Below are 13,663 nucleotides of genomic sequence, written 5' to 3'. Positions count from 1 at the left end.
TTGGATAAATAATGATAGTAAAATGAAAGTAAAAAACTAAAAGTCATGCATTTTTTATTATATTATTGTAGCTGGAAAGAACCAGATGCTTGTGTCTTATTTATTCCCTGAATTGACAGAAGGTGTATTTCTTTTTCACGATTGAATGTGTTTGTGTGCAGTGTCTCTAATTATCCAGTTGGAGGCAGAACATGTCTGCGCTTCATCTCCTTCAGCATCCTCTTATTGTCACACCCACAGCCTGAAGATTTCACACATAAATACTTATGACAAACCACACAACCGCAACACAGCCTCATGAGCAGTATTTCCTCTGTCTTCTGTAGTGTAAGAAGTTAACAAATGAAGAAAATGAGCCATGGAGGAATAGAGGAGAAATAGAGGAGGCGAAGGGGAGAATCACAGTGTTGCTGAATGTTTAAATGGTGGATCTACTCTGAGATGAAGATTCATAAATACACAGTCATCATCTTCTTTAGCCTTTTCCTCCAGATCGAAGGTGAGCCTGGTGACGTTTCATGTATTTAGAGAATATGGCTAAAAGCAGAATGTTCCTTTTAAACTTGATTGTGATGATTATAGTTGTTTCGCAGTAGTACATGTGTTGTAGCCTGCATTCAGGTGTGAATCATCACTCATGAGAGATCAAAGCAGATTTCTCAGACTACAATGGATACGTTTCACGAATGCATGTTTTAGTACTGAAAGAAATGAAAATGTTGATCCTTGTAGTCCTGTGCTCATGGGCTGATGAAAACTATTCACATGCAGTGACAACACGATTAATCATCTGGATTGCAACATAGAGTTTTGCTTTTTAATTGTATGACTAGAAGCAGGTTTAAATTTCATTTTATTTAAAATTGCTTATTTAAGGAAAAATACTGGACAGCAAAGGAAACCAAAGAGGAAAAATAAAGAAAGGAAAGAGGTGGATAATTGAAAAGATGACTGAATAATGAAAGTGGCATCATCAATAAAGCAGAGAATGAGGGTACACACAGCCTGGGCAGTCCAGACAGAGCTTAAAATAACTTTTAAAGAATTACAAAAGAAAAGTGTCGTCTTACACGATTGGACAGCACAAAAAAGAAACTTAAACTAATTAGTTACATTAATAGTCTAATTGATATTGTTCATCCCTTGGACCCCAGCCTAAATCATGAAATCATGTTTCTACAGAGCTAAGCGCTCAATAATAGCTGTGCCCCTTTTCTTCTAAAAGGTGAGAACATCACCGAGTGGTCTGTGCAGGAGGGCAAGAACTTCACCTTCCATCTGCCGAATGTGGAGTCCGACAGAGTACACATCAGTTCAGTTGAATGGAAACAGAGGGACAGAAACAAAATGCTGGCCATCTTTCGCCTGGACAGTGCTAACGAAACAGTAATATTTCAGCAGGGAAGCAGACTTCAATTCATGCAGAATCAGTCAATCGTCATCAGAGGCGTAAAACAGGAAGACACTGGCAACTACACTTGCAAAGTCATATTCAAAGATGGAAAAATTCAAACACACAACATCTCACTGACTGTGTACTCAGGCAAGATTTACCATCTTACCTCTTACTTTTATTTATTCAAAATTCATAAATGACCATTAAATGTTGAAAGAAAGTGTTACATGCTAAAACATGGGCTCTTTACCTTTGACTCAGATGCCGTGTGATGCATCTGAGTGGTCACGTGACCAAGTGAACTGCAGTTACAATTGTGTGATCTTCAACAGCATCCAGGATTTATTTTGTAACAAAATTCTGAGTTGATTTTCTAAATTTAAATTTCTCTAATCGACATATTGGTTTTTATTTTCACTTTGGTTAACGGCACTATCTGCTGATAGTGATGCAGTGGGATTTAGCCCTTGTTTCGTCTCTACTTAAAGAGAGAGATGCAGCAGCGCTTTAGTCCTTTAGTCTGTCAAGCTCTCTCACCTCCTCTGCTCAAACAGATGCTTCCTGATCCCTCTGCTTCCAAAGCTTTCATGTTAATACGACCATCATCTCATAGATTGCTAACTAGCCAAGCCGAGCATTTGCCATGACTCGTTGTACAGCTGCATTGCATTCTGGGACTTTAAAGCTCATGTTAAATGTTATATGTTAAAGCTCATGTTACTGTATATGCTATATGATTATAGCTCTAGGAACGTCAACAAATTTTTATTGTTTCTGGCACTGGAAACTACAGTGAATCACATCGTGTAGGTCAAGCACCGATTTGCTTATTATTTACTTCTCTTACATTACAGGAAATACAGAACAGACCCCTACTTATAACACCACATCCACTACATCAGGTAACAGCTTTGATTCAATACCTGTGATAATGTATGCATGTGTTATAGACTGCTTCAAATGAATATTCATAAGTGCAAGAAGTGATGTCGCTGTTCCTAGAGTATAAGTGGTGCGAAGAACCGTAATCCATGGGACTGTTTTTTTTTCTTATGTGACTGGTATAATGATTAACATTTATCGATTTCCGTAAGACAAAATTATTGGATTCCAGCAGTGAAGAGACACGGAGAGAGAGATGGATACACACCAACTCCAAGATCTGGAGCTCACATTTAACTCAACTTATCTGAATTAAATACTTAAAAGCAAGCATAACGTGAGTTAACAACAAACTATATAACAGACATTTAAAACCTGAGGTCAAGCTGAGCTGCACGTCATCAGATTAGATTAGATTCTAATCTTGTGCAGAGTGCAAATGACAAGGAGTCCAAATATAAAAAGTGCATTGTACAGCGATATGAGGTGTGTGTGTGTATATATATATATATATATATATATATATATATTATATATATATATATATATATATAGTAATGTGCAAGGAGGCAAGTTCTGAATGAGGTGTAAGGGCAAGTTACAATGGAAATGGAAATGACAAGATATAGATGGTATTTAACAGTGCAAACAGCATTAATATTGTACAGTACAGTTTTTTTTTTTTAACATGAGTAAGAATAGGGGTGTACACTTCAGCACCTGAGCTCAGAATTCAGAAGGCTGACAGCTGATGGGAAGAAACTGTTCCTGAGTCTGCTAGTGCGACAGCGAAGACTCCTGTAGTGTTTCCCAGATGGTAGAAGAGTAAACAGACCATGGTTAGGGTGAGAGGTGTCTTTGATTATACTTCTCACCCTCCGTAAGCAGAGTTTGTGATGATTGTCTTTGATGGAAGGTACTGTAGCTGGACACCAATGATGTATCGGGCAGTTTTCATCACCCGCTGGAGGGCCTTCTAAGACAGTGAGACAGTGCAGTTGCCGTACCACGCTGTGATGCAGTTTGTTAAGACGCTTTCAATAGTACAGTGGTAAAAGTTCAGTAGTGTCTTGGGGGATAAGTGAGCTTTTCTTAGTTTCCTAAGGAAGTAAAGGCGCTGTTGCGCCATTTTGATCAGTGTGAATGTGTTGAGTGTCCAGGAAAGATCCTCAGAGATATGGACACCCAGGAACTTGAAGCTGGTCACACGCTCCACCTCGACTCCATTGATGTGGATGGGTGTGTGTGTATGGCCCCTTCTTGTCCTCGGGTGGTCCGCAATAAGCTCTTTGGTCTTCTAAGTGTTGAGTGCAAGATTGTTGTTGGTACACCATGCTGCCAGGTGCTGAACCTCTTCCCTGTAGGCTGTCTCATCGTCGCCACTGATCAGGCCTACCACCATGGTGTCATATCCCAAAGGGTGGAATACTCAGTTCTGTAATGTATTTATTAACCAAACCAGAAAGCTAATCACCTAGCTAGCTAACTCACCCAGCCATACATGTACAGCATCAGCTTGCAACTTCCATTCCGTCTTAGCAACAAACTATGCTGTGTAAATTTAAGGCAACGTTTGACTTGCTCCAACTTCACCATACACTTTACAGACACCATCCACATTGTAATAGCAAATATTTTCCACCTTTCTGCTAAGAAAGTAATTTCGCACATCCAAACTATGATAAGCTCCAGCAAGGTAATGATACACACCAGGATAAAATTTTTAGGTCTGTGAAAAAAACTATTCTCTCAAACCTTTTGTTTAAAGGTTCAGGTAAAAAAAAAAAAAGATGGGGTAATGTCAATTGGTTGTTTATTGTCATTTTTGTATACCATGAATAGAAGATGAATATACAGCTTTTGGCTATTTTCACATTTAATTATAATATAAACTGGTATTAAAATAGAAGAAATTATTTTCTAGCTAACCTACACAGTTACACAGAGTTTTCAAGTAGAGATCCACATAAAAGCAGTGGCATGAGCTCCAAAGACCTCCTAAAACAACTCTGCGACAAAGGTATGGAAAGGTACACGTTAGGTGAGGGATGTATCCACTAAGAAGTGGAACGTGCATGGCAACACCCACAGTCTGGCAAAATCTGGGCGTCCATCAAAACTAGATGATCAGGAAAGAAACACTTGGTCAAAGAGGCCACCAGAAACCAAACAGCCACTTTGAAATACCTACAGGATTTTATGGGCAACAGAGGAAAGCATGCATCATGCAACAATATCATAGACATTACACACATCTGGCCTGTACCAGAGGTGGCAAGAAGAAAGCCAGTTCTCAAAAAGGTCCACCTGGAGTGCTGTATGAAGGTGGCAGAAGGTTTTGTGGGCAGATGGAGGCTAACATGGCCCATCACCATACTACCATCATCCTAACTGTCGAGCATGGTGGTAGCAGCGTAATGCCGTGGGGATGTTACTTATCTGCAGGGAACTTGTCAGGATTGAGGGGAGGATGGATGGATCAGAGTACAGGGAGATTCTGTGGAAGAGCCTGATGAAATTTGCAGAACGTCTGAAACTGGGTTGGAAAATCATACTCCAACAGGACAACGACCCCAAGCATAAAGACAAAGCCACATGGAATGGCTAATAAGAAACAAGGTGGATGTTCTGCAGTGGGCTAGTCAAATCCCTGAACTAAATCCAGTCAGAAATCCAAGGAATGACTTGGTGGATGCTGTTAATCAGTGAAAACATCTAATGTCTCCCACCTTGAACAGTTCTGCAAAGAGGAGTGGAGGAAAAGCTCCAGGTGTGGTAACCTTGTGGAGAGCCACCCAAAAAGACTGGGAGCTATAGTTGCTGCCAAACATCACTCTACCGAGCATAGACTCTGGGGGTGTATACTTAAGAAATTATGAAATTTCAGTTTTGTCAAACACCGTCTTGTTTTCAAATTAAAATGAATTCACTGCATTCATGTGGTATGCTGCACTGTTTGGATCAGAGAAAAAAATAAAAGTCCATGAAGTTTACAGAACAAAATGTAAACATTTTAAAAGGGGGTGTATTTATTTTCTATCCACTGTATATCTTATTTGTTCCCTATTTAGGAGCGAATCATTTAGTTTTCACATTAAAAAATGGAACCACCAGACATGTTTTAGGAACCTACATGAGCATTATCTTTGTTATTTGCCACAGTAAAATTCCTCATTTTCTTAAATTTCAGTTCCTCAGGCTCTTAATACACTGCAGATTGTGATTTCAGCACTTGGAGGTTTACTTCTGCTTGGCAGTGTGATAATCATAATTTTAAAATGCAGAAGGAAATGCGCTAAGGGTGCACTAAATTGCACCAAGGGTGAGGATAATAATTTATTTACAGTTACACCTTCAGCTATTATTCATTTTAACACTTATGTATTATTTAGCCTTTTTAATTAATTTATTTATTTTATTTTTTTTGCAGATGAACCCATTTACATGAACACATACTAAAAGCCTAAAGAAAACCTGAGGACACATAAAAAAAGGTCACATTTGACAATTCACACAATTAAATCATCTTCCTTTAGACCTTTTTCTGACTTGTGTTGGCATCATCTCCTAAGCCTTGCACTGCAAGACCCGACCTGAAACAGAAGTGTGTGTGTTTGTGTGTGTGTGTGTGTGTGGTTTTGCAGGCGGTTATTTTAAGGGTCTGTTCTGTGTTGTGCAGTTGCCAGGAAACTGTTTTTCTTGCACGTGTGCTGGGCACAGCAAACACAGCTCTTTTCTTGTATTATTTATGTTGTATCTATAAAATTAAACTTGATACTTTGAAGACTTGCCTGAAGACTTTTTTCATTTCCCAAACTTGGGGAAAATTGTCTGGAAAATATTGTGTAAGAAATGTGAACTATATATGTCTAAACTCAGCCTAATTAAAAAAATTTAGAGCCCTTAAGGGTTCTTCAGGTGTCCCTCTGCAGGAACGCTTAAATGTTTTATGTAGAACCATACAGCAAAGTGTTTTCCTAACACCTCTAAGCACCTTTACATGAGCAAAGAACTTTTTAAAGAATGTAGTATGTTTCCTAACAGAAAGTAGAACCCTTAATTATCCAATGAACCATTAAATGACCCTTGAAGAACCCTTTGTTTCTAAGAGTGTATATACACTATATGGCCAAAGGATTGTGGACACCTGACCATCAACCCATATGTGGTTCTTCAATTGTATAGAATGTCTCTGTATGCTGCAGCACTACAATTTCCCTTCACTGGCACTAAGAGACTCAAACTCTGCTCCAGCATGACAACGCCCCTGTGCACAAAGCGAGCTCCATGAAGACATGGTGTGTGAAGGTCGGAGTGGAAGAACTCGAGTGTCCTGCACAGAGCCCTGACCTCAACCCCACTGAACACCTTTGGGATGAACTGGAACACCGACTGAACTCCAGACCTCCTCACCAACATCAGCGCCTGACCTCACTAATGTTCTTGTAGCTGAATGAACACAAATCCCCACAGCCACGCTCCAACATCTAGTGGAAAGCTTCCCAGAAGAGTGGAGCTTATTATAACAGCAAAGAGGAATAAATCTGGAATGAGATGTTCAACAAGCACATATGGGTGTGATGGTCTGGGGTCCACAAACTTTTGGCCATGTAGTGTATCTATTTTGGAGTGCAAAGCAAACTCTGAATTATTGCTCATTATATTTTTCTTAATACATAGAACCATTTCTGGAAGCTAATAACCCTTGATTATACACTTAACTCAAAGAACACTTAAAGAACCCTTTTGGCAACAGGAAATGTGTACTTTATGTGCCTACGTTCAACCTAATTTAGGAAATTCAGAACACTTAAGGGTGCCTCAGTTGTCCCTTTGAAGGAATCCTTAAAGGATCTTCATCTTCACCTTAAAAGAAAGTGATTCTCTATCAGGAAGGGTTTAATTTTAGGAAGCTTATATCTTTTACCTGTACAAAAAATCTCACCAAACCACTCTTGTCTTAAAAATGTAGTATGTTTACTATCAGAAAGGGTTCCAAGTAGAACCCTTTTTGGAAGCACCCTTAATTACCCAATGAATCCTCAAAGAACTCTTGAAGAACCCTCTTTTTTAAGAGTGTACATATGTATTAACTGTGTGTGGAGCAAATTATTGCTCATTATTTTTTCTTAATAGCTAGGAACCCTTAATTATACAGTGTATCCTTAAAGAACCCTTGAAGAACCTTGAAGAAAGATCACTGATACGTGATAACACAGGGTTCAGGAAACAAAGGGTTCTTTAAGGGTTTATTAGCTAATTAAGGGCTCTGGGTTCTTCTTTTTTCTTATATATTACACTCAAACATTAATGTACTTTACAAACATTAGAGTTTGTAAAGTGAATTCTTTGTATAGTTAAAAGTTCTTAGCTTCCTAAAAGGGTTTTAGAAACCATTTAAATTAAATAAAAAAAAAAAACCAACAGAACGTCTCCTGTAGAACTCACACTATCAAAGACCACGATTTGAAATGTGTCCACAACAAATATAACTGTGTCTGTAAGACAAAAAAAATGACACCAGATTCATGACTGAAGACTAAAATCGAAGTCAATGTAAACTTACAACAATTAATTATTTATTGAAGGGTTATGTCATTTTAATTATGTCATTTCTGACAAATTAAAACTTTTCTGTAGCAGACTGCATGTTTTAGAAAGTGGACGTGTTTTAAAAACATAAAAGCACATCTTGTATTACTTAGAAAAACATTCTCACTGTGTGTGTGTGTGTGTGTGTGTGTGTGTGCGTGTGTCCTGAAATGGGTTGGAAACAAGCTATAGGTGTTCATACTCAAGTGAGACAGAGCACTAATGGCATGTGCAAATGTTTGAACACCCTTTCGCTTGTAAGGTCTCTAACTTTAAGTCGTTAGGCCTTAATTATCTCATTAGGATTGGTTGGCCAGTTCAAGACTCATCATTAGGAATGACAATTCCAGAGTGTAATAAATTCTCTGACTCTTCAAACCTAGTGCTAAATCTCAACAAACATGGGCTCTAAGCAGCAGACTAAGAATCTGAAAAAGAATTGAGTGTAATTGATGCCTACAAAGCAGAGGAAGGCTATAAAAAGCTTCCAGCTTACAATTTCTACTAAAGAAATGGCAGTTAAGAAGAACTTTTGAAGTCAAAGCAAGATCTCGAAGACCAAGAAGAATCTCAGATAGAACTGCACATATGCTGGCCAGAAAGGCAAAGCAAATCCTCCACCGATAGTAAAGACTTGTAGGAAGGGTTTAGCTGACACAGGCATGGTAGTGCACCGTTCTATTCTGCAGAGTTGGTTGCAAAACATGATCTGCATGGAAGATACATCAGAATGATACATTGCCTCTGACCTCATCACAAATATCAATTTCTGAGGTATGCAAAAAAATACGTAGATAAGCCAGAAGCCTTTTGGAAAAAAGTGCTATGGAGTGAGAAATGAAAATGGAACTCTGTGGCTGCAATGACTAAAGGTTTCCACGCTAAAGGGGTGGATCTATTATGGTTAACGGTTGTGTGGCAGCCAGTGACACAGGAAACATTGCACGGGTAGAAGGAAGAATGAATTCCAGTAAATATCAGCAAATTCAGGACGTATATGTGACTCAGTCATTAAAGAAATTAAAGCTAAAAAGAGACTGGCTTCTACGGCATGACGATGATCTAAAACATACCTCAAAATCCACCATGAACTACTTAAAGAAACACAAGCTGAAGCTTTTGGAATGGCTCACCTTCTTGTATGTCATTTCAGACACATGAAGCCCTTTTTAAAAACAGGTTTTAGCAGTGTAGGTGTTACAAAAACATAAAAGCATGTCTGCTTTACTTAGGAAAAAACAAACTTTCATATCTTTTGCACCCACCCACACACACACACACACACACACACACACACACCCAGGTGGGCTTCCTCTGAACTGATAACCTGTTCTCCCCACTTTCAACTGTCTGACCAAAAAACACCAAGTGCACAATGTTCAACACGAGACCAGTGTTTGTACTGGATTATACCTTCATTAGGTTTTGTTATTAATATGCCACTGAATATAAGTAAAATGTTTTACACTGAGTTATTGTTTAAAATATAAAATAATATACAGCATCTGTTTTGACCTTGTTGAAGGTCAGTATGTTAAATTGACAAAATCATCACAATGAAGATTATAATTCCAAGATCTCACATATGTTTGACTGTAAGAATGTTTCTAAAATGTTTACATATCTAAAATTCACTGAAAGAATCATTAAACTAACCATTTCTGTGAGGGTTTTTATTCATCCAGGTCAGGTTGGTGTTAGAAAATTTGTAGTAGTAAGTCAGAGAATGGCCATGTATTGTGTAATGTATTCTGTTGTACTGACTCAAGATTTCAAGATTATATTTGTATTGCAAGATGTTTAGTCACATGTCTGAAGGCAGTGCGGTCGGGACGCTGCACCCACACAGCGTGGTGAAGGCGGAGGTGTTATAAAGAAAAAGATTACCAGATTTCCCCTAGAACACAACAACAAAAAAGAGAAACGTTTTTTGTTTTTTTTAAATAAAAAGCACAAGAATTTCCCTCAGCATTAATAAATTTCTATCTTATCTTATTGATTCACATGCACCTGTAGCCTGTTAGTAACTCCTACCACCACCAGGGGGCAATGTCGCTCAACTGTACCGACCTGAATATTTGCGTAACTGTATTTATTTTTTACTGTGTTTAAGTATTGTTTTTGGAAGATTTGTATTTTACTCAAGTACTACCGAAATTAAATATTTGTACTCTTAGTCAAGGAAATTTCCAAGAGAAAAAAAGCACTTCTTTCTCTTTCACTTTGACCTGCAATGTTTTCATTACAGCTCTCAAACATCACAAGATTTTTTTTTCTATTTTTTTACTTTTTAACGTTATTTTCTTTGCAAAATAATGTCATTTGCTGGCTCATACTCCCATGTAAATAATGAAATATCATTTTTTTAAATTTGTCATCAAATCTAAAGATGCATGCGAGTTAACTGTTTTGTAAAAAAAAAAAAAAAAAACCTAGTCAAATTAGCTAGCTAGTTACGTTTAGTAATTTAGCCTGTTAAATTAGTTAGCTAGCTTCAAATTGTAAATTAACTTAATTACCTAGCTAGTTAAGATTTATAAAGTAGCTTGATACTATACAGATAGTTCGAATGCATCTCAATCAGCTCTCTAGCTCCCTCGGTGGTGAATCAGTAGATCGTATACGCCAGTTCGGGCGCTGGTAAGGACCCTGGCTCACTACACATTAGGACACTGGTGACTCAATTTCCGGAAATTTGATTACGTACTCGCATTGTAAAATCATCAGTGGCATTTATCAACCACAGGAAGGACTGATATCTTTGAAATTATATGTTTTATAAATTTGTTGACTTAATCACATGTGTTTCTGTCATGGTACTTCAAGTAGGATCGCAGGCTAGCTAGTGGATATTTTTATAAATCATTAAAAGTCATTAGACTCAAACAAACAGAACATCAAATAAAATTAAAACACCATTTTTTCAAGCTGAGAGGCTTCAGGAAGGGAACATAGTGAGCATCGATGCTCCCTGGTTTTTGCGGTGCATTGTGGGATTTTTTAGGGAACGAACGTTCCAGCGCACTGGAAGCATTTTATGATTGAGACAGCCCTTGAAATAGCCGACTCCCTGATCAGTGCCCTGACTACTGAACTAGGGAGCTGATTGAGACGCACCCATAGTTACGTGTTTTTGCTAGTGTGCCTTAGCATTCATTTCAAAACCGTTATTAAACATTAGCTAACCAGAATGGCAAATTCTAGGTGTGTCAGAGTTAGCAGAATATTTTCCTTATGACTGTGCCACTTAGCCAGCTAGCTAGTCATGCAGAATTGGGTGTGATGAACATGTGGTCAGCTCTTTTCATCAGTTAAACATATTTCAGTTTTACGCTTGAATACTCAAGTAGATTTATTTGTAGGTACTTTTTGACTTTCACTCAAGCAGACTTTTAACTTTTAATTGAGTGAAAAATTTTCACCCCTGACAGAGCAGTAGGGGAAAAAAAGTTGCTCCTTAAAAATGCACCACTTTTGACCGATAGTACAAATGCCACTGCTACCACAAAGCCATATGTGCCTAAACTCTTAAGAGTTCTTCAGCTGTCCCTCTGGAGGAACCCTTAAAAAGTCCTGTGTGTCATGTTAATGCCGAATTTGACGTCTGACCTCATTTCCCAGAGTGCACCTCTGACGACTACAAACATGGCTACCAGGGACTCCAACTCCCAGTTCACATGCTGAAGTTCACCCAATTCAATCACCACCACACTACATAAGCACATAAGCATAAACACACACACTTTGCGAAGTTTTCATTCAGCTCTGTTCTCGCATCTGTTCACGTATACCAAGCCTTTGATAATCCTGGTCTTGACCCTCATTTGTTTTCTCATTATCTTGTCTTAGTCTCATCCTCTGACTACCTGTCTGTACATCATCTGACCCTTTGCATGTCCCTGGATTTTGCCAGCTGTTGTCGCCTCTGCCTCCTGACACTATGTAGAACCTACAACGGTGTTTCTCGATCAGAAATGGGTTCTAGTTGTGACAGAAAAAGACTGTTGTAGAGTTCTACATAGACCATGTCAGGATTCCCTGAGAGACAACCAAAGGACCTTCTGTATAGTTAAGGGTTTGTGCTCTGTGGATATCATTTATATTCAGTAAATATACAAACAGTTAAATGGTGAAAGTAGTCAAAGTCGAACGAGTTACTTTCCCCAGGGAAGACTCTGGGAATGGGTTCTAGTTGATTCTCTAGAAATGAAAATAGAAAAGAAAATACTTTCAAAGTAGTTCATATAATCCTGAGAAATCTTTTTAGTGTGATTAGAAATGTTAAAGGTACCATAAAGCTGTGCTGATGCTCGTCATGCTTTCTGTGGTCTCAGTAAGGTGGATTGTTCCCGGCGTACCAGCAGCGGTGGGGTTTCAGACTCGCTTGAGAGCAGCAGAGTGAACGACACTTCTGTGTCCCACGACGTTCCCCTGCTTCTCATGGTACACATGTGTTGTGGAAACTAATGATGTCATCATCAGCTAAAACACATGCACAGGTTACTTTACTTCCTGAACAAGTGCAGACCCGAGTACGAGTTGCATTCACATTCACAGGAATTGTGGCACAGTTCCTGTGTAACCCATCTCAGACCACCTCCTGCAGGTAGTCTCGGGTCCGGTACCGCGGTGTGCTTCCCGGTCCGCATGACAGCTTTCACATTAACAATTTTTCATGCAAACCATGTTCTGTTTCGGATTAAACTGCCAGTGCGAAAGCCCCCTAAGAGACTTGACTACAGCCATCTCGGGTTCTCCTGCTTCTGAACAACACAAATGCACAACATTGAGAACATCAGAACATCTCAAACACTGCTGGGTGAAACAATGAGAAATGTGATGTTCTGTATTTGCTGTTGATAACAATATCATGAATATGATGAAGATGATGATGACTATGATTATGATAATGATTATGATAATGATGATGCTGATGATGCTACTGCTGCTGCTGCTGATGATGATGATGATGATACTGATGCTGCTGCTGCTGATGATGATAATGATGATGATGATGATGCTACTGCATCATAATTCTAATGATGATGCTGATAATTATAATGATGATGATTATGATGATGATGATAATTAATACAGCTAATCAAGTCAATGAACAGCCAGCTGGAGATGATCACATTTTTAAACCTTCACGATTCACTAAAATGAAGTAGTTGTTTATATTTATAAATATTAATACATATTTATACAATCTAATATTCCTTTTAGACATTAAACAAAAACATGAAAAACATCAGTGTTGAGTAATAAATTGTTTAATATGTTTTAATACACAAATTGATAATATAAATCCTGATATTCAACGTCATGATTCAACATTTCTACATCGTTACTCAGGCTCTATGAATATTTATGAACATGCTAATTAGCAACGGCTTCCAGCCATTTGAAATGTTAGCTAATTTATCAAACTGCTAATAAACTCGCTGGAGTAGGTTTTCAGTTTAATTTCCGATGATCCATCGTCGTTTTCCTATTAATTTATCTATTTAACAGCAGCCAAACCTCAATAAAATGAACAATTACCATGACAACCACTACTTTTCACCAACATTAGCCTTCTGCTGTTAAAAGCTGCCCGCCATCACAACGTCATCCTCTGATCTCACACGTGATTGGCTCAAAGTCGTGGAATTTATTAAGTGACGTCACAGACTGAGTGCATATGTAAACATAATGGAAAAAAGCCAGTTTTAAATGATCACAATTAATTAATTAATTAATTAAAACACTTTGAAATAACAGAATTTACTTTAGAATAGAATTGAATAGATT

General features: G+C 38.2%; 1 protein-coding gene across 1 annotated transcript; it reads left to right on the top strand.

Annotated features, from left to right (window-relative positions):
• The first annotated feature begins 289 nt into the window (after positions 1 to 289).
• LOC128318315 (uncharacterized) lies at positions 290 to 6,002 on the top strand. The gene is made up of 5 exons (XM_053233975.1): positions 290 to 499; positions 1,226 to 1,543; positions 2,251 to 2,298; positions 5,469 to 5,600; positions 5,709 to 6,002. Exons 1-5 carry the CDS (start codon positions 415 to 417, stop codon positions 5,735 to 5,737), a joined length of 612 nt encoding a protein of 203 aa, XP_053089950.1. The 5' UTR covers positions 290 to 414; the 3' UTR covers positions 5,738 to 6,002.
• The last annotated feature ends 7,661 nt before the right edge of the window (positions 6,003 to 13,663 follow it).

The sequence above is a fragment of the Pangasianodon hypophthalmus genome, chromosome 5 (assembly GCF_027358585.1).
Source record: "Pangasianodon hypophthalmus isolate fPanHyp1 chromosome 5, fPanHyp1.pri, whole genome shotgun sequence".
Classification (NCBI taxonomy): domain Eukaryota; kingdom Metazoa; phylum Chordata; class Actinopteri; order Siluriformes; family Pangasiidae; genus Pangasianodon; species Pangasianodon hypophthalmus.
Note: the sequence above shows the minus strand (reverse complement) of the source record. Positions and strands in the feature narration are given on the sequence as shown.